General features: G+C 55.9%; 1 protein-coding gene across 6 annotated transcripts; it reads right to left on the bottom strand.

The window, feature by feature from the left end:
* Positions 1–579: 579 nt before the first annotated feature.
* LOXL4 (lysyl oxidase like 4) lies at positions 580–20,518 on the bottom strand. 6 transcript variants are annotated; one of them, XR_004522449.2, is made up of 16 exons: positions 20,416–20,518; positions 15,852–16,166; positions 15,091–15,269; positions 13,978–14,183; positions 12,521–12,559; positions 12,128–12,347; positions 11,164–11,347; positions 10,835–10,989; positions 9,987–10,154; positions 8,770–8,932; positions 6,356–6,599; positions 5,142–5,257; positions 4,393–4,529; positions 3,904–4,015; positions 3,433–3,579; positions 1,732–1,870 (listed from the first exon to the last, which is right to left on the bottom strand). XR_004522449.2 is itself a non-coding variant. In XM_033841621.2 (15 exons), exons 2-15 carry the CDS (start codon positions 16,129–16,131, stop codon positions 1,800–1,802), a joined length of 2,274 nt encoding a protein of 757 aa, XP_033697512.1. In that variant the 5' UTR covers positions 16,132–16,166; positions 20,416–20,518; the 3' UTR covers positions 580–1,799. The 6 variants fall into 6 exon arrangements, 5 of the variants coding, with proteins under 5 accessions (XP_033697512.1, XP_033697513.1, XP_073650202.1 ...); XM_033841621.2 differs by lacking the exon at positions 3,433–3,579 and having other exon boundaries at positions 580–1,870; XM_073794099.1 differs by lacking the exon at positions 3,433–3,579 and having other exon boundaries at positions 1,770–1,870; positions 3,838–4,015.
* Between the last annotated feature and the right edge of the window lie 244 nt (positions 20,519–20,762).

Here is a 20,762-nt window from a genome sequence, read left to right as displayed (position 1 = left end):
AGACCATTGGGTGCATGTGCGAGTATAATGTTGTTACTGTTTGGGAGATGTTTGCTGGATCCAACAGGAAATCAGTCCTTCCCTTGTTTACCTAAACTGCCATGCCAAAGTAAAGCTCTCCCTCTGCCCTAATGAAGGAGGTGAGGGAGTTGAGAAGAGGGATGGTAGAGGAGAAGGAAAAGCGCGCTTCTTTGTATTCACAGAGGATACCCCAGAGCGGGTCCCTTTTTACCGGCTAAGGAAGGGCAGCTCTCATATGTGAGGACGGGAGGACTATTGTAATCTTGCCCCATCTACCACCATTCACTCTGGCCTTGCAGCCTTGGTTGTAAAAGTTTACCATCTTTGGACTTTTTCTTCTTTCCTCCTACTTTTCATCCCTTAACCTTTCCAACCCATGTTTCACCACGGAGCCTAGGGAGGGAATTGCGAAGCAGACTGTAGGCTGATGTCGGAGAAGTGCAGTGGGGCTGTTGTGAGTAGTATGTGGGCTCCACACATCTTAGTAACCAGGTCACCAGCAGTGAAAAGGGGGAGAGTTAGGGTGCTGGGAACTGCCAAGAATCACAGCCAGTCTCGTCTTTGTAGCAGTCCATAGTGAGCAACCTTTATTGGCATTAGGGCATCAGACCTGTAAGGATCATCTCTCAAGTGTGTCTTAGTGGAGACAGGATTAAGAATCATGTCCAGGAAGACCATGGGATTTTATACCATCTGAGCAAGGGCCTGCCAACAGCCAGGTCAAGCAGGGATGGTGGCCTTTCCTAGGTTTAGTCCTTAACTAAATTAAATGTTCCCCTTCTGACCTCTCCGTAGTCTCCTGTCCTCCACTCTACCAGACCTGTCTTCTTTTTCCTGCAGAGATGAGCGGCCTGTTTGACCCATGTTCTTTCCACTGCAAAACTTTATTCAATGCAAAATTCACTCCAGAAGCCTGGGGGACCCGACCTTTAGGCCGGTCCTGAGGCGCACAGTGACCTTGCCTGCCGGGGTCAGGACAAGTGTTCTTCCCTTGGCAGAGGGCCTGGCAGCAGCTGGGGTCCACAGCACCCCGGGACTCTTTCTGTTCGGCCTCCTCTTGCTGCTCTGCGGGAAGGCCATATCTGGCCACTCCTGTGAATCTTGCCCCGTCTCAAGCACTCGGTAACTGGTGGTTTGGGCCCGTCAGGAGATAAGGGGATGCCTGAGGCCTAAGCTTCCAGGGTATTAGAAACACCCATATGTGCAGTAGGATAAAGGTAAGGGCACTAAAGAACAGACTCTTAGAGAGTATGGTAGCTGAATCCTAAATGCGGACCTATCAAGCAAGGGACTGAAGTCACCAGCTTCTTTGCCAGTTGTGACTTTGATACAAGTTGTGTTGCACAGAGCTCCTAGCAGAGAGCTGACCTCTCCTCCTGTGTATTTCGGTCCTCCTCCAAGACATTTGCAAAGCACCATTTAGATGGGGGACTGGGCCACAGTCCATTCCTAAGGAACTGATAGCTCTTGAACCATGAACTCTGGGGCAAGATCCGGGAAGGACTGGGTCTCCTATGGAAGAGGAGCTCAGCTGAACAAAGCCCAAAGGCCATAGTCCAGAGACCAAAGGCCCTCAGGGGATAGACCCAGAGCCATCCTGAGGGAGCAGTGCCGCCCTGGTGTGGTGATCTTGCCATCAGAAGGCTTCCTGAGCTGGTTCTTGGTGCCCCTTGGCACTGGCCCCTTACCCTCTGAGTTAGGGCTCTGTGAAGGGCATGGCTCCAATAAGCTGAGGTATCTGGTGTGTGGGCAGCAGCTGGGGGTGCGCAGGGGTGCCTTCAGATGAGGTTGTTCCTGAGACGCTGCTCCTGTTCCGGGGAGTGCTCTGTGTTAGCTCGGTGTGCGTCCCCTGCGGACCAGAGGAGGGCAGGTAAGTCGTCGACCTGACCGGAGTCTCATCCCCTCCCTGACAACGTCACAAACACCAAGACATCCTGCCCAGCTCAGCCTTTCCATCAGGTTAGTCGTGGGCACAAACAATCCGTTTTATGGAAATGGATGCCAACAGATGCGAAGCTGCAGGGATTTGAGTGGGAAGGGTTGTGCTGGCCACTCTCCCTCGCCCCTCCCCAGGTTCATGCTCTACCCTTCTTGTTCTCTCATGCCCTGGAGACCTGACCCCTAGAGACTGCCGACTGATGTAGGTCACTGGGAAGAAACAGCACGAGATTAGAGGATGGAAGGAGAGAGGCCAGGGCATTTCTTCCCCTCTTTGTGCAGTGATGGTCTCCTGCCCGCTGCTCCCTCCTCCTCAGTGCTAGCGCTCGCCTGGCTCCAGGACACACTTTGCCCCTTCAAGCCCAAGGTGATAACAACATTCCACTTTTGCTTATCCCTGGACGTCTCAACACTCCTCATCTCCTTAGTCCTACTCACACCTCAGTGTAGTCCTCTCGTTAAATAACCTCCTACTCTCACCTGAGTGTGCCCTGTGTTTCCTGCAAGGACCCTGGAGGGGTCAGAGCTGCGTAGTGTTCTTTCCTTCCTTGCTGCCCTGGCCCCCTTGCAGCCTGCCCGCAGCATCACGGAGACTGTGCCTCCACGCCGGCAGCCTTAGGTTCCAACCCCTGATCTCGCTCACGCTCCTGTCTCACTTAATGGCAGCAGCATCTACGCAGTCTCACGATTTTCAAATCCTTATATTCCTCTTCTCACTGTCTTCCATCTGTTGCCAGAGTTATCTTTTGAAAATCTGATCTGATCTCCCTGCCTCCTTGGCTGAAATTTGTTAGTGGTTCCCAGAAGCCCACGGGATCAAGTCCATTCTCTCAGCAGGAGCCACCGTAACCCTCGCTGCAAAGAGCTCTAGTAGGTGTGACTGCATAGCCCTATTTTACAAAAGAGACAGCTTCTGAGGAGGAGATTTCCTGACTGTCTTAAAGCCAGAAGGTGGTGGAACTGGATTTGCTGCCCAGTGAAGCCCTCTGAAGCCAAATCCTATGCGCCTTCTCCTCGTCCCCTCTCTGGCCTGTGCCTCTCCTTGCAGCCAGCTCAGATGTCCCTTCCTCTGCGAAACCCCGGCTGGCCTCCAGGTGGTTGCTCGGAGGGCGCTCTGCTTGCTCAGCAGTGGTTCACAGTGCTCTGGGGTACCCAGTAGGACTGGGGTTACCCACTTGCGTGTCTGCTTACGCTACCTGACACTTAGCTCTGCCTGTTACTCCTATTTCTGCTCCTAGTGCCTGGCAGTGCTCAACACAGAGGTAGGTCTTAATAAATGTTTGCGGACTAAATGAACACACCTGCCCCACCCTCTGTGTGCAAAGCGTGGGAGTGACTGCACACACCCCACAGCAAATACAAGCACTTTAAACTCTAAGGTAGAGGAACTGCTTCCTTTCTGTACAGGCAAGTGAGGCAGCCACCTCCTTACTCTGCTCCCCACTGGATTGTTGCTTCTTTGCCTGAAATTACCAATCCTGCAAGTGTCCTGAGCCCTGTTCTCCGTGGTCTGCGTCCTGTAAGCAGTGATCAGGGCTGGCGGTAGCAACACGGATCCGGGGGACTTCTACGTTTGCCTGTGAGGCAGTCAGCCTGGGATGGAGGCAACTAAGAAAGACCCTATGAAAGGAAGGGGAGAAAGAACAGGCTGGAAAGGGGAAATCCTGACATGGCCTGAAGTAACAGGAAAGATTCCAGGACAGATGGCAGACTGAGATTACAATCCAAACAACCTTAAGGACAAAGAGGGATGTAGGAATAGTTACTGGATGGGGCTGATGCAGCTTGTTCCAGAAATCTATGAACTTCTATGAAGTTGTCAAAGGCAATTCATCTCTGTCCCCTCCCCAGCCTTGTACACACACTGAAGTCACACACAGGGACACAGGGTCTTCCAGCTCCCCGAGCTCGCATGGGGCTGGTCTCACGGTGGCCCGCGGTCACCTGTGCGGCAGTCGTGCAGCCAGACCCGTTGCCCGTCGTATTTGCAGCGGCACCGCATCACGTTGTTCGAGAAATCGGACTCTGCCACCTCGAGCTTGGGGTTCACAACCACCTGGGGTGAGAGATGGGCCAGCTGAAAACAGGTGACTGGGCTTCTGAGTTGACAGTGGCTGTGACATCCTTTACATTTGTTGTCTTGCAAACTGTGCTCGTCTTCTTCATTAACCCTTACAGCCACCCCAGGAAGGAGGCAGTAAGGTCCTTATTTTATAGATGGGGACTGAGTTGTGACGTGCCCCTTGTTCACTGAATCAGGACTCAAACCTAGGTCCTGGATTCTGATCCCTTCCCCTACGGTGTAGCTCCTTCAAGCGCCAGACCTGGCAGAGATCCTATTTATGAAGCTCTCTTTCTTCATTTGACCTCAGGGAGCTTTTGGAACATCTGGAAGAAATGGACCTCCTGTGGGGAATCCCTAAGCTCACTTACCTGGAAGATATAATCCCCAGGGCCCACGTCTGTGATATCCACCCACTGGCAATCAATGTCATGTCGGTAGGTGTCCCAGCAGCCAACGGTCACTCCCTGTTCCCCAAAGTTGGCACATGCGTAGCGCCTCTGCATTCCTGTAATGGAGGGTGCTGACAGTTATTGAGTCCCTGAATTGCCAATTAAATGCAGTCAGACTAGGGGCCTGGGCTTCAGCTAAATATCTTGCCTGTTGGAGCCAGAATTCCTACTAAGCATGAATCCAGCACCATAGCAAAGCCCATCTGTGACAGAGATTATTTCTTTGGATGCACTAGTGGAAATTCCTGTTGGCCTAGGAAATGTGATTAGAAGATTCCAGCCCTACTACGCTAATTCATTTGCCCATACAACCCTGAGGAGAGCCAGTGTTTTACCATGCCATTTCTAAGGGCTAGGAACTGTGGGTGTGCGAATAGGAGTCAGACAATCAATCCATGCTAAGTCCCAAAGGACTTAGAAGTGAAACAGGTCTGCAACTATTATCCAAAAGAGAAAGCGTTAAGCATTTCAAAAGTGGTACAGTATGTTGGGAATGCAGAGGAAGTAGAGAGGGTAAGAAATTGATCTTTTTGAGTCGCCTTGAGTGCTGACTGTTGCCAGGCTGGAGTCTCCAGCTGCCTGAGGCTGTTAAGCAGGGCAGAGGGGATCCTGAGCCCAAAGGGGCCGAGGAATCTAACAGGAGGATATGCCGACAGGAAACCACATACCTGTAGGGCAACTTGTGTCCTCTAGACAGAAGCTGGCCTTGTGCCCCTCAGCCACCTTGGAGCCATTGAGAGTGAGCAGGTCATAGTGGGTGAAGACCTCAATGCTGTGGTAGTGCCTGCAGAAGGGGCAGAGCTGTCGGGCCAGCAGCAACAGGAGAGGGTCCTCACAGAGGAGCTGGTAGGGAAGGCTGAGGCACTAGGCCCCATCCTTACCCAGAGAGGAACGTTACAATAGCAGGGCAGTGCCCTTCTCCCCCTCAAACCCAAGATGAGTGTGACCCGTGGCCTACTTTCCTGGCACCCCTGCCAGGCAGCAAGACAGCTGCCCTCATCACCTAGGGTCTCACCCGGGTGAGGAGAGGTCAAAGCTCCAGGAGGCTGCCTGGCTACAAGGCCTGAGGCCTGCAGGTGGAAAGAAGAGACACGTCCAGGGACCAGCCCAGGAGCCGAGTTGCTGAGTGAGGAGGGATGCTTCCTCTGCTCCCTGCCAGCCTGGGCCCAAATTGCTACCACTGTTTCCAGTTCTAATGACAGCTCTTCATGCTGCCGGGAAAGGTACTTATTTTCTCAGCAAGGCCAAGTCCCAAAGTCACTGCCTGTTCTTCTCAGCTTTCCCCACCCACGGCTGTGTCCTGAAGGAAAAAAACACCCTTTTCCATTCTGCCTTTGTCACAGACATCATCTCTCCTTCTGTCTGGGCTGGAGGCTCCTGATAGGAAAGAACACTCATTGTCTCCTTCCAGCGCCAGCAGCTCTTCCTTGCGGGCCTCGCTTTGCTGCTGCAGAAACCAGCTAGCTTTTTCTGCACAGCCAGCATCCTGGATGGGATGGCTATTTTGGGTCTCCAGGTTTCTAGGAGTCCCCACTTCACCTGGCTTTTAAAGACAAGGCCTCAGGGCCAACAGAAAAATTGTCCACTATCATTCTAACAGAGACCAGCTCTGCTGGCAAGGACTGCTCTGTTGGACACTGTGGTGGAGATGGACATGTGGGTACCTCCTGGGCAGCCGACGGAGTGATGGAGAGGGCAGGTTGATGCTCCTGGGATTCCTCACTGCCTCCCGGAGGCAAGGCCAGTGAGGCGTCTAGGAAGGAAGGCTCTTTCCCAGAGCGCACGCCCCTCCCAGGAAGGCTTGCCCGTAAGAGACCACACCGGTTGGCTCCCTGGACCCTGGTTTTGTTCCCCTAGAGCCAAGGCCTAAGCAGGCACTAACCTGTGGCACTGGTGCCAAATCCAGCTGTGGCGTCCTGTCTTGGGACGAAAGTCGGCCCGGCCCAGGTTGTGGATCTGTGAGGAGAAGCGCAAGAGGCGCCGGTGTCCGTAGGGCCAGTCCATGCGGTCAGCGGACCGGGAGAGGCAGTTCTCTTCATGGGCACAGTACAGCTGGCTGAGCGGGCGGTCCTCCAGGTAGGCCGTCTCCTGCACTAGCTGGGCATTCAGCACGAGGTCTGCAGCACCTGGGCACGGTGGAGACCCAGAGGCTAGGAAGGCAGCCGGTTTGGCTCCCTGGCCTAGGGGACAGCCTTGCCTCCAGACTAAGCTCTTTTGGAGGCGCCGGAAGAGTAGGGCGGTTTAGGAGTCAGGAGATGTGAGCTCTAATAGCAGGAAAGCTCTATCACCTTAGCCTAAGCTTGCTGGCTTTGGGGCCAGACTGCCTGGGTTCCTCTCTTGGCTTGGTTTTTAGTTACATCATTAACTAGCTCTGGGACTTGCTCAGCCTTTTGTCTTTCATTTTCCTCATCTGGATGACGGGGAGAAGAAGAAGAAGATTAGTGTGATAGTACCTGTAACGTGCTTAGATCATGGTTGGCCCACGGTAAGCATGCGGTTGATGTAAGCTAGTATTTCTTCTGTAGAATGCGTTTCAGCCCATAAGTGCCTCTGTAGCCTAGCTCATATAACCCCGCAGTAAGCTCTGCTGACCCCTAGCTTGTTACCTCAGCTCACTCTTTCTCTGGGCCTCAGTTCCAGCAATGCGAGGGGCAGAGGGAGAGGGCTGGAGAGCTGGAAGGGTTAAGCACCGAGTCTGCCCCTGGGTTCTACCGTTCCGGTGCATTCTGCCGCAGTTCCTAAGCCTGTGCTTCTTCCAAGGGTCCTGTTCTACCCTGGTTGCTATCAGGGGTGTTCGTACCAGGGCATCCTGTGCATTCTCCTCTGAGGCATCGTGGACATTCTGGTGCGTAAAAATCCAACATGCTAGAGCCTGTGTCTCCGTAAGCTGCTCAGTGCCTCTCCCGTTCCCTTCCTGTCACGGGGGCTCTTACCCTCCTCAGAGGCCAGCGTGTTGTCCCTCACTGTGTCAGCACAGAAATGAGGAAGTGCACAGCTTTTGCATGTAACGTCAAGAGAGAAATTTGCCAATTCTCAATGTTTGTTCATGCAAAAACTGGGTTACACTTTAGATTTGGGGCAGAGCTATCATATGGGTGAGGCTTGCACTGACGATGGTGAGATGGGAACACGGGCGTCGAGGGTGGGAGCTTATTTGCTGGATGGTGTCTGTACTACCACTAAATGCTCTTGGAATTCCTGAGGCATATTTTGGAGAGAGCTAAGGGTATGCCCACTGACAGACCCCAGAATTCCTGAGGGAAAAGAGTGCTTTCAGAGAGAAGAAGAGAGGGTAAAGGCAAGAAAGAAGGGAGAAAAATGACAGAGGAGGAATGGGGATGACCACAGAGATGGCAGGCTGGCTGTCTGTGCTCAGCCGTTGTGAAGCATCAAATGCATTTAGGAAGGACAGAGGGGTACATGTTCCTGGGAGGGGAGAGACAGGGGAGCAGGCCCCAGTGTGCTGGGAGCAAGCCCCATCGCCCTGCAGGGCAGGGTGTGCTGTAAGGGCTGGCGCTCTTCCAGCGTGCGCTGGACAGAGAGGAAGCCCTAGAGCTCGCTGACAAGAGTTAAGGATGTCTGGGCATTGAAGCCTGGCTGGGAAGAAGGTCAAGTGGCCACTCAGGTTGGTGGCAGCCTGCAGCCTTTGGACTGGATACGGTTATCCTGGCCCAGACCAGGTTGGCAGATGTCAAACAGATGCTTCTACCCCAAGAATCTGGCGGTGTGGGGCAGACCGATGCCTCAAAATGGTCTTGACCTAAAGTCTTTTGGGTAAGTCCCACAGCTCACCGTAGGCCCCATGTGTCCTCACATTTCCACACCCTCTACAACAGTTTTCAAACTCTTTTCTTACTACAGACTGTAGTAAGAAATATATTTAATGTGACACACATAAATAATTCCAAGAGAAAAATATTACCCTTACTAAATGTATCACATCATTGTTTTCTATCCTGTTTTTATAAACTATTGGTCATGATGCAACGATTGGAAAACACTGTTGTGTATCCTTACATTTTCACATATTCTCACAGTAACTCACAGTAATTCTCACAGTAACTCCATGAGATGGGCAGGGCAGGGTTTGTATCCCCGTGTGGCAGGTGATTTGGCCCCACACGTGGTAAATGGCAGAGCTGGTGTTCTGCATCCAGCCCTCCTTCCACCCCTTAACCCTGCTGGCCTTGGAGCTGGGACCAGCACTCAGGGCCCTCCCTGAGGACAGGAGGTGTGGGCTTGCAAAATTAGGGGAGCCCGGGCCAGCCTGTCCCACCGGCCCCTCCCGTTACTCACTGTCTGTGCAGGAGACTCCGGCTGAGAAGTGCCCTGCACCGTGGGAGCAGTGCACCGGCCCGTGCCTTTGGCACTGCTGCAAGGCCAGCTCTGTGCCTGAGCAGTGCACCCCGCTCATCACCACTTCTCCGGCCCCCGGCGTCCCCTGCCAGTACCAGGTGTCCTAAGAAAACAGCCAGCATCACCCAGTCAGGGCTGAGATGTGCTCTTAGAGTCACCTGACTCCCATCTGAGGCTTGGACCCCATCAGACCACCCACACCAGGCTGTGCCCAGCCTTGGCCTGAAATCTTTAGTGATGCTACTCTGGACCCCTCTGGTATTAGAAATGCCTTCCACGTGTCAAGGCAAAAATCCACTGCTATGGCTTCCACCGCTGGCCCTGTTGCCATCACTCTCCCTGACGGCAGACCTCAGCTGTTTGAAGAGGAAGGTCCTGTTCCCTTCCTGTTCACGCAGGCCTGTCCCATTTCCCCAGCTGTTCTTCATACAACCCTAGATGGTCGGTTGTGCTCGGGGTTGAGCCCAGTTCTCCCGAGTGAAGTATGCCCAGTATTGCCTGGCAGGCCAGTGTGGGCGAAGTTGAAGAGGTTTCTCCATGGCAGCCATGCCCCAGGCCTCTTGATTTTGTTTCCTTGATATCTTTGGAATCTATCCACTTGTTTCCCCGGGTCCAAGCCAGCACCATTCTCAGCTGGGCTACTGCAATAGTGTTTCTCTGTACTCATGTTAATCTCCACCCCAACTGTTTGCCGCACAGCAAGGAAGAAATCTTTTAAAAGTCTGCACTGCGGGCTTTGAATGGTGTGGCCCGTCTCCTCCTTCACCCTGGCGCTTCACACCACTCCCTCTTGATAGCCGCACTCCACCCCCGGCCCCTGATTTCCTCAACAGAGTCAAGCGTTCTCCGGCCACAAGGTCTTTGCATGGGCTCTTTATTCCTCCCCCACCTCGTCTGGCTCACTTCTATTCATTTTTCCTACAGACACAATTATGTGCCTGTTGTGTGAACGTTTTATGAATGACTGCATCCCTCACTTGACTGTATGTGGCGACTGACTGCTCCGTTAGGCAGGAACTGTGTGTCCTGTTCACCACAGTATCCCAGCACCCAGCATTATATTGGCACATGGTTTCACTCATAATTAACTGTTGAGTGAATGAATGAAGGGTCAGCAGCTTTAGCACAGGAAGTTTTGGAGCACAGCAAGGACCTACCTTGATGGCATGGTTGGCAAAGCCCAGACCAAGCTGTCGGCAGGCCACCATGGCTTCGCTGAGGCCCCAGTGGTCGCTGCACACGGCCCCCCAGCGCTGGACCCCATTCACGTCCACCTGCACCTCCACCACCCCCTCCTCGGGGCTGCGTCCGCCAGCCAAGCGCACCTGCAACGGTCAGGAGTGTGTGAGGTGGGGGGGGCGCCGCCGGCCTGGAAACCTGCAGCCCTGGACGTGACACTCCCCTTCTCTGGCTTAGTCTTCTCTGTAAAGTGAGGACGTTTTATCAGATAGTCCCTAACGTTCCTGCCCGCTCGAGAAATCTGACTGGGTGCCTGCACCTGGGGCTCTCACTCTGGTACTTGCCCTCCTGCTACCTGAAATCCTACCACTGATGACAGTGTGCCTATTGCCAAGGGCTTTCATAGCTATCGTCTCATTCACAATGACCCTATGGGACAGCTGACCCCATTTTACAGAAAAGAACCAAGGTCTGAGGCGAGAGACTTGCCCACAGTCCATGTTAGCGTGACCCTTGAACTCTGACCACCCCACCCAGCCTCCCAGTGCCACTCCCGGGTGCTGACATCCTGTGGCCCTCTGCCCTAGGCACCGTCTCTCTCAGCTTCACAGGGGACCTGAGAGGGTGGGGTGGGAGAGCCCATGCACCTGAAGAGTCCCACTGATATTCTGACAACTCTGAAGGCTAGAACCTGGCCCTGAGGGGAAGTAGTCCAGGCCAGGGGAGACTCCCAGAGGAGAGGGCATTCCAGGCTGGCTCCAGGCAGGCTCTCGTGAACCGCTCCCCACTGGCTCCAAGCAGTGTCCCAGGCTAGCTCGGGGCTCACCTGATCCTGGAAGCCCAAGTTAGGGATGTTGCACCTCACGGCAGCATCATTGTCATGCTGGCAACCACTCTGGGAGCCTTCCAGGGAGGGGCAGTCACTGAGGGTCCGCTCATAGCCCCCGCAGCGCACCTCACTCAGGTGGATGGGCCCCAGCGCTGCAGAAGGGAGGGAGAGAGGCCATGGGAGGTCCATCTCTGCAACCCCACACCTGCGGCTCCCCCTCCACAGAAGGGGAGAACCGGCCTGGGCCCTGGCACCCCAGGACCACCAGAGGGTGGACCGGTGGCACATCCAGGCTCTCCCACCCCACCCCAGGCCTCCTCGCTCACCTTGGCCCAGCTGGGCCCCAAAGAGGGCCTCCCGAGCAGAGCCGAAGCCGAGCTGACGACACACGACGCTGGCGGAGATGAGGTTCCACCCGTGGTCGCAGACCGTGCCCCACCGGCGGTTCCTGAGCACCTCCACCCGGCCCTCGCCCACCTGGGCCCCCGAGCGGAGGCGCACCCTCGTCTCCTGCTGGGAGAAAACCCGGCCTCAGGGAGGGCCGAGGAGGCAGGGGTGGGGGCTACACCCCCGGCAGAGCCCCTTCAGGACAGGCAGCGCCAAGGCCTGGAGTTCTGACTTCTGTGGCTATTCCTCTGAATAAGCTCTTTCTCGACCTCCCCCTTCCTCGGTGACAAAGAGCGGCCACAGTAATCACAAATTCCAGCCCTAACGAAAGAGCCTTAGGAGTTGGGGGTCCCTGGGCTTCACAGCCTGCCAGCTGCTCACTAGGCGAGTCCCTTCCTCTTGCCCAGCCTCACTGCTGCTTTGTCCTTTGGGGCTGAACCCAGAGCAACACTTCCACAGCAGATCTGTGAAATGATTTTAGAGACCTGTGGGGACATGTGTCAATGAAACGCACAGTGGGCAAGTCACTTCCGTTCTAATGGCCTCCCGCCTGCTCCGATTTCATCGAGGAGACCCCCTCACATGGTGCTGCCCTGCCCCAGTGCCTACCAGCACCTGCTCATTGCTTTTTATGACGAAGGGCCAGGCTCGGGCTCCATACCTTCGGCCCTCAATGGGATGTAGCTACAATGTAATTACAGTTGTCAGCTTTCCATTTACGGTAGGGTTATAACTGTCCCTTTTAAGTAAATCCCAAAGTTCTACGTCCTGTGAGTTGCTCTCCTCCTCCCGGTCTGAACTGATGCCCCCTTGATAGGGGTGGTTCGCCGCTCCTCCCCTGCCTCCCCATCAGCGCCTCCCCGTGGGGTGGGGCCTGTGCCTCCAGGCCTGCATGGGACCCACCTCTGCCCAGGACTCCTTGCTCCCGGGCTTCTCCTTCAGAGGGCGGAAGCGGGGCCCTGCCACACAGCTGACCACAGCGTGCATGCCCCCCGGGCAGGCCGGCCGCAGCTTGCCCTGGGCTGGTGCCACCTGCACCTGGCAGTTGGCCATGTGGGGCTCTGTTCCCAGGCAGTTGACCCGGTGGATCCAGAAGGAATTCTTCTTTGTCAGGCTCTTCAGTCTGGAAGACAAGGGAGACTGAGGGCAGGGGAGGGGTTGAGGGCTGTGCTCAGGACTCAGGGAGGCCAAGGCACTGGGGAGGGGAGAGGGGACTGGAGGGGAGGAGAAGGGAGGGGAAGCAGGCCCTTCATGCCACACCCCTTTGCACCCTCCCCTGAGGGTGCTGCTCCTTACCTAGACTTGGGATCCTTCATCTTCGAATTCCAGACTTTCCTGGATGGGAACAAACAGGCGGGGAGTCGAGTGGGTGCAGAAGTCCTACCCGCCGTCACCCTGCCTCTCCATACTTATCCTTGAGTCTGTACTAGACTCAGTTTGCAAACTTGTTCATTAATCTTACTTCAATGCTGAGCTTCACCACAGTGGAGTGGCCACCCCACAGATAACGATGATCTCCATTTTACAGGGAAGGAAAGCAGGGCGAGCAAGTTCCCTTGACTAAGCCCAAAGTGGGTGTCTCTTCTGCACCGGGCTGCCCTGGGGCAGGCAGCTCCAAGCTCGCCCTTCCCCCAGTCCAGATGAAGGTCAGCCTTCAGGGGGCAACCGGAGAAAAGGGGCCCTGGGGAAAGTCCTCTGGGGACAGGTGGAAGTTGAAGGCCTTTCTGGTGGGAGCTGCCCAGGCAGAGATACTGAGGCTATAATCAGGGCTGCCCTCCTCAGGGGAGGTAGGCAAGCCAGCCAGGCCCAGATGTGCAATTACCGGGCAGCAGGGAGTCAGGGGCCCAGCTCCCAGTCATCCCCAAGGATGGGGCCACGTGGCTGGCCTTGGAAACCAGGGTCATCTAAGTCAGAGACACGGGACAGACCAACTAAAAGTGATTGGGGATGGGCAAGGGTAGATGACTCAGATGTTTCGTGGGAGGTTTATCCCTTGATGAGAAACATACGAAGTTTTCACTGACGGAGCTGGTAGAACTATGACTCGTCATCGTTTACAGGCTAATGCAGTCTTGGGACAGTTCTGTCACGTTTCTGACAGAATATTTTTATGTTCCCTCTCCCAAATGCCGCCCCACCCCACGCCTGGCTTGGACGCAACCCAGTCAGAGCCTGGCTTGGATCGCAGTTGAGGAAATTCACTGAGACAAAGTTCAGACAGTTCCCTGCGGATTGGATAATTGAGGCCCAGATGCCATACCAAGGCCCACAGCTCGTTGTTGGCAAAGCTTAGACCAGAACCCAGGCCATCTGTACTTGCGAGCAGCACTGTATCTTTACTAGTTAGGTCTAATTTTTTAATCAGGGACACAATTTTACATTTATTTACATTTCATTTGGGGAGTACTCTGCACTATAGTCAATTCTTTTTATCTGATTGGCAAGTAGGATGTTTATTTTCTGATTGTTTCTAGAAACTTCCCAGGGTCTCCAAGTTCATCCTCACTCTTGTCTTAATTACTGAGGGATCCATAACCCAGGAAACCCAGGCACATTGCTCCACCGGGCCTGTTTCCCTCCCAATCCCAACACCCACTGAATGTCCTCCCACAGACACTACTCCTGCCAATCTCACTGCAGTCTCCAAGGTCCCACATCACACACAGACACGTGCACGCGCGCGCACACACACACACTCAGACGCTTCCACAACCCCGCCTTCCGCGCGGCCCTCCAGCCAGCCGTCCTCCTACCTGTAGTGGTGGCTGACGACAGGCGCCTCGCTGGGGAAGCCCAGCATCCCGCACACCACCCTGCTGTTGTTCCCGGTCCAGCCCTGGTCACACACCTGCCGCCAGTGGCCCTCGTACTTCACCTCCACAGCTCCCTCGGTCACCAGGCTCTGCCTCTTGGCACTGGCAAGGATGGGCTTGAGCCGCACCTCCTCCAGCCGCCGGCCCTGCGGGACGCGTGGTCACCGTGGGCCCCAGGATTCCTGCCCCCGCTGAGCCCGCTGCAGGTCTTCACGTGGGAAAGCTGGGGCTCGGAGCACTTAGAGATCACCCCACCCAGCGCCCTCATGGGACGGGCCAGGAAACAGAGGCCACGTGGCTCGGTCCTTGGGGATGATGGGGAGGCATTTGCTGAAAGCCACACAGTGAGTAGGAGGCAGAAGCTCGGTTTGTTTAGGGTCCTTTCCTCAACTCCAGGAGAACCAAGCAGAGCCATGCTCTCCTGGGGCCAGGATGGGAGCCCTTGGAGTCTGGGAGGCTTCCACCAGGCACAAGGGGGCCTTCTTCACGCCACCCTGGGGAGGGCAGAGGATGGGCACAGACCAGCTGCCTGAGACCACCAGCAGGATCCTCTGGCCCACGAGACCCCCGCCCTAACCCTGGATGACTTAGACCGGTGCGAAGCCCCCTGTCAGGGCCTGCCCCGTTCAGTGGGCCACGGCCAGCTGTCCTCAGGCTGAGGCCGTCTGGCAGCAGAGGGTAGAGTCGAGAGACCTGCCCTGCCTGCTCCTACTGTTCGGCTTGGGCTGTTCTTAGCTTGGAGCTGTCTGTGCCAGGAAGAGACAGCAACTGTGGCCGGGCCTTGTGGCTGAGGCAAGCCCTACCTGCTGCTGCCTCCCTCGTGGGGAGCAGCTTCAGTGATTCCGGCAGACCCAGCCTCTGATTCCCTGCCCGCCCTTTCTCAAGCTGGGGCCCTCTACCCGTGCACCTGCTCCAGGCCACAAGCAGGCCTCAGGGCCACAGCCCGCGCTCTGCTCCCTTTCTTCTCCTTCCTCCTCCAGGCTCGCCACCTGGACGCCCTCTGTCCCCTGACCCCCTCCTCAGCTCAGGCCGGGGCCTGAACGGCCTTCTCACCTGGGGCCCAAGGGCATTGGAGACCCTCTCAGAAAGGTAGCCACGCTGGCGCTGCGGGTGGCACACCACCCCGACGTCCTCCGAGTGGCTGCAGTCACTGACGCCCCAGCCATTAGACCTGCACTGGTCCAGGGAGCTCTCTGTCCCCACACAGTGAACGTTGTCCAGCCAGATGGGTCCTGTGTGGGAGGGGATGAGTGATGCTCAGGGACAGGCACAGAGAGGCAAGTCACGGGCTCTACCTCCTGGATAGGACCCCACAGTTATCAACATTCCTCTTCCAAAGCCTGAGTAGAAAATGGGGGTGGAGAGAGGAGTTGGTTCTCCTGGAAGCTTGGTATCTACATCCCTGCCTAGTGTCTCCTCTTGGCCTCAGGTCCCATAGAATCTGCTTTTGGAAAATGCCAGGTAGGTCTGTTAATTAGATCTACCTGTTCCCTCATTCATCCATCTAGTCATTCACTCAACAGCATTTGCTGAGCACCCATTGTGTGTGATTGCTATATTCAAGGAACTGAGAGTTGAGTGGTAGTGATGGTGGTGATGGTGGTGGCCTCACTGCAAGTGAGAATGGGAGAGTAGGACAGGTCATTTGCAGCTGGAGCACTCAGGAAATGCCTCACAGAGGTGGTCACTTGAGCTGGGTATCAAAGGACTGGTGGGAACGTGACAGGTTCTATTGGAGCCTCAGGGAGCCCAGCCCCTGAGAGAAGCCCGCTACCATCTCCTCGTCATCCTGCAGGGGAGCACCGGTCACTCACCCTCCCCTGGGCCATACTTGGCGCTGTGGGCCCAGGTCAAGGCGGCTTCAAAGCCCAGCTGGCGGCAGGCCACCGTGGCCTCCTGAAGCGCAAAGTCGTCATCACACACGGTGCCCCACTGGCCCTGGTGCAGCACCTCCAGGCGGCCCTCCTCCGGCCTGCTCCCTGGGCCCACCAGCCGTAGCTTCATGGTGCTCAGTGACTGCAGCCTGCTGGGAGGGGTCTGGCCCAGCAGCAGAAGCAGCAGGAGAGGAGGGAAGGCAGCTGGTAGGGACCACATTGTGGTGACTCCAAGGGCTGCTGGGGTCAAGGCACCTGGGAACGAGTAAATGTGACAATGATGACCACGTCTACCCCTGACCTCGGGTCTCTTCTGCTAGCAGAGACAAAGGGTAGCACAGGTCCCTCCGAGAGCGTGTGCGTGTGTGTGTGTGTGTGTGTGTGTGGTGGCATGGATTGGGTCTGGGCTCTGAGATTAGTCGATCTGGTTCAAACCCACCATTCCTTGGCCATATGACCTTGAGGAAGTTGAAGTTTAGCCTTCCCGAGCCTCAGTCTCCTCATCTGTAAAGTGGGGGTAGTAATCCTTATCTCCCAGGATTGTTGTGAGTGTTGACTAAAGTATGGATGTAAAGTGCCTACATAAAGTGCTTATCACGAGCCTGCCACACGGCCAGTGCTCAATGAACAGCCATTTTTGATGTCGTCTTATATGTAGAAGGTGGGAGTCATGGGGAGCCCCCAAGGGCTAGACTGTCCGAGCTGGAGGAGATAGAGGGTATTTGGATCAACTTCCTGACTCTAGACATAAGGAATTGGGACCTAGAGAGTTTAAGAGACTTGCCCAAGCCACACAGCAAGCTCCACCTCTAGGTCCACCTACATGCATAATTTGTACATTGAGTCAACGAACATTTCTGAAATATTTGCTTCAGGCCAACTATTAGGCCAGGTGCTGGGACACAGAAGTGAACACATCAGACACTACTGTCTGCCCTCACGAAGCTCAGAGATGAGGAATCAGAGAAGGGACACTTAACCAGGGCCTTGTTGGATGAATAAGAGTTCTCTTATTCCCCTTCAGAGAAGGGGAATTCCAGCTAGAGAGAACAGGATGAGGAAAGAGGGAAACAGGGAAAGAGGTGAGTTTGTGCAAGAGCAGGGAGTGCCCTTTCTTAACCCTGTACTGCAGTATTGGGGGCCTGGAGGGGACTGAGGTGGAGGGACGGGCTGGGGCCCGATGATCAAGGGCCTTGTGCACCGTGCAGAGGGTTTGCCCTTCATCCTGTAGGAAGTAAAGGGCCCTGGGAGGGTTTTAGGCAGTGACCACACACAGAAGAGGGCTCCCATCTCCAGGGAGCTGTTGTCATATGCTCTCTGGGTCCTTACAGGGGACGAGTTGGGGGCTCCCCCTCATACACTAGCAGCCTTGCTCCTAGGAGCAGGGTTGGGATGAGCACAGAGGACGGCCATCCCTGGTTGGAGCTGTTAGAGCATCTGCAGCCACCAGTGCCGAAGCTCCTCCACGGCCAGCTCTACTGCTGACGGGAAGCTGAGGCTGGCCTGGAAGTGGAGGGAGAAAGTCGGGTCCTTGGCTTCTCTTCGGTGCTTGAGGCTTAAAAGGGCTCATTCTGGGGAGACTCCCTCTTTCTCCCATGGCCACTGCTATTCTTAGGGGGATTCCTTAGCTGGTCAGTCTCGGTAGGGAGCGTCAGGGCCCCCTGCCATTCCCTTCCCCACAAGCTGGTTTCTGGCTGAGAATCGGTCCTTATTCCTGGCCGCACCCAGTCCCACCCACTTCAGCTACCAAGCCGCCTGCTTTGGTGAGCCCAGGGCTGGGGGCAGTGGGCTCCTAGAAGTGCACATGATGAGCTCAGGAACGAAGCTCCACGGGAACAGGGACTTTGTATTGTGCCCCCAGTGCCCAGAGCAGTGCCAGGTATGTAGGTGGCACCCCGTAGATATCTGCAGATGCGTGGGTGCAAGGTGGCATAGCACTGCGCTTAGGCGTGCAGACTGGGAGTCAGGCTGCCTGAGTTCACGTCCCGCCTCCACCAATTGGTTTCTGGGTGGTCTTGGGCAGGTGATTTAGTTTCTCAATCTCAAGTGATTTAGTTTTCTCATGGAGTTTATCCCCTCTATAAAATGGGGGTGCGATTCTTGTGAAGATCAAATGAATGAATACACGTTAAGCCCTTAGAAGAGCAAGCTCTCATCTGACAGCTATTATTAACAGCAACTGAAACAGCTACTACAGAACCATTGGTCTAGGTTGGTCCCAGCCTCTCTTTGGATAAAGAAGGAATGAAGGCCGCGTTCCCAACTCAACATCAAGTCCCCAGTACTGCTACCCTTCTTTGCGACACTTCCTTCTCAGACTTAAGCACTGTTTTCTTCATGTCCCTCCCCACTCAGGAGCCGGGGGAGGCTCCCTGCTGGCTGTCACCACATGCAGAAGGCTCTCTGCTGCTTGGGATGTTCCCATTCCCTCCTCCCTGCACCCCTAAGGAGGAGGTGGACAGCTAGTGACTGAGCCAAACCGAAGTCACTGTGGATAGAGACCTCCCCCAGATGACATGAGAGGATAGAAAGATTGGGCTCAGGGCCCACCAGCTGGTAGGACCCAGGGGTCACATTGGGTCTGGCCTGAGAGATGACCCCGCTCCCTGTCAGCAGCAGTCAGGATGCTCCTCATTCTGCCACCAAATTAGGTGACATGATTCAGATGCTTTCCTCTGAGACTCAGGTGCAACACCTCTAAAATGAGGGGGTGGCACTAGAGGTCCCCCATCTACGATATGGGCCAGGGGGTGGGCTGGGCAGGTCAGTTGTGTAGCTGTGGCTGACATCCCCAGAGTACTGTGGAGGTCTTATTAGAGGCTGTGGACACTCCTGGGCCTACAGGCCCCCTCCCCTCCAAGGGGCCTCCGTGGGGACAGGGGTGGCCTTCTGCTGAAGAATCCTGGTGCTAGATCAGCTCCCTTCTATGAAAGCCGCCCAGGAGGTGGATGGGCGGTAGCAGGAACCGAGTCATATGCAGGGAGAGCCCACTTCCCAGCCCTCCTGCCCACTGCAGCTTTCGCTCACATCACACTTGTCTTCTCACATTCCCCAAACACATCCTTCAGTTCCCAGCCTCCAAGCATTTGCTCTCACTGTTCCTTCTACTTGGGGTACCCCTTCCCTCAATCTCAGATTGTTAAATTCCTACACATCTTTCCACACCCAGTTCAAACGTCACCCCCTCCATTAAGTCCCCTGCCCGGACCCCCACCTTCCTAGCACTTGGTGTCTTTGCTTCCTGTCTCCACAACCCAGGGGAGTGTCTCCCATAACTGCTCCCGGAGAGCTGAGCAAAAAGAGGACCAGGCTGAGAAGCCTCCCTCAGAGAAGGAAACAGCCTCAAAAGTGGATCTTTTCCAAAGTGAAGGAGAAAGGGCTAGAGTGAGGCTGAGGAGGAGGGCAGGCTAATCACAATAAGTTTATTATACATTTAAAAATATTTATTGAATACTTATCTCCACTTTATAGGTGAGGACACGAGGTCCAGAGAAGCTAAGTAACTTGCCCAGCCAGGATTCAAACCCAGGCAGCCTGGCTCCAGTGCCAGGTTCCCAGTCAGGAGAGAGATGGACACGGGAGCAGGGGAAGAAGGAAGGGAGGCAGGGAGATGAATGAAATTCCACCCTGTTGCTGGTTGATTTATGACCCAGCCGTGGTGTGAGGGCATTGGGCTGGATGCCAGCGCTGAGTGCAACCAAGTGGCAGATCCAGGATCCTGCCAGGTTGGAGGAGAGAGGCACCTGATCCAGGTGCTGCCAGGGGACTCTGGCACCTGGCTTGACCTGGCCTTGCTAGAGAGGCTGGAAGTGCCCAAGGGTATTCAGGAAAGAGCGCTGGGGTGCTGTCCTGGTGGGAACCAGGTTCCGGAATCACTGGAAGCCTCTTCTCTCTAGCTCTTTGAGGAGGGGGTGGGGTTTCCCCTCTCAGCCCTGATTGCCTCCCTGGGACCACTGATTGTGGTGACCTGACACAGTGCCAGCAAATATCCACCTGTCCAGGCATAGGACATGTAGAGTTTGAAGCCCTCTGCCCACCCTCCATCTCTGTCCCCAGTCTCCCCCCGACCCCCAGCATACTCAGTTTTGGTCTGTTTTTTTCAGAGAGCCCGGCTCCACCCTGCCTCTTTGAACCCTGTCACAGGAATGACGTCTGAACCCACCTGTCCCTTCCCCTGCCTCCCCCTACCCTGCCCCGGGAGAGGCCAGAGAAATGGCTACACTACACGCAGCGTGTCCACAAACAAGACACGCAGGCACCCCGAGGCCACGACGCACCACCCTGGGCGGCCATGGGGCCAAGCTCACCAACTCGGTCACTTACATTGGCAGCAGGTTGGGGAGCGACTAGGGGTCTAGGCTAACTGTTCATGGGACCCCCCACGCCTGCCATTCCCAGCCTTCAGGAACCCTCAGAGACTTGCTGACCCCCAGAGAGACAGAAGTCGGACAGACAGGCAGGACAGTGAGAAACAGACCTGGCCAGGGGCCAGGCAGGGGCTCACCAGCTGGAGTGCGACGTTGCGGGGCTGGGGCCAGGGCTCCGCGGCCGGGCAGCGCTAACGGGCCTCCTGGGGCACCCTGGGGCCCTTTTATCCAGCTGCGGCCCACGGGCGCCCGCGCCCCGCCCCGCCCCGCTCCGCCCGCCCCGCCCTCCAGCCCGCCAGCCGCGGAGGAGGCCCGCAGGCCCCGCCCCCGGGCGGACCTGGACGCGGCGGGCGCCCCGCCCTGTCCGCCCCCCCGAGGGCCCGGCGACCCCCTCCCCCGGACGCGGCCCGGGGCGGCCCGGCGCCCACTTGCAGCCCGCCGGCCCGGGAAGTCCCGGGGTCGCTAGGCTGCGGGGGTCGGGGCA

This window comes from Tursiops truncatus, chromosome 16, assembly GCF_011762595.2.
Source record: "Tursiops truncatus isolate mTurTru1 chromosome 16, mTurTru1.mat.Y, whole genome shotgun sequence".
NCBI lineage: Eukaryota > Metazoa > Chordata > Mammalia > Artiodactyla > Delphinidae > Tursiops > Tursiops truncatus.
This window is presented reverse-complemented; position numbering and strand designations above follow the sequence as displayed.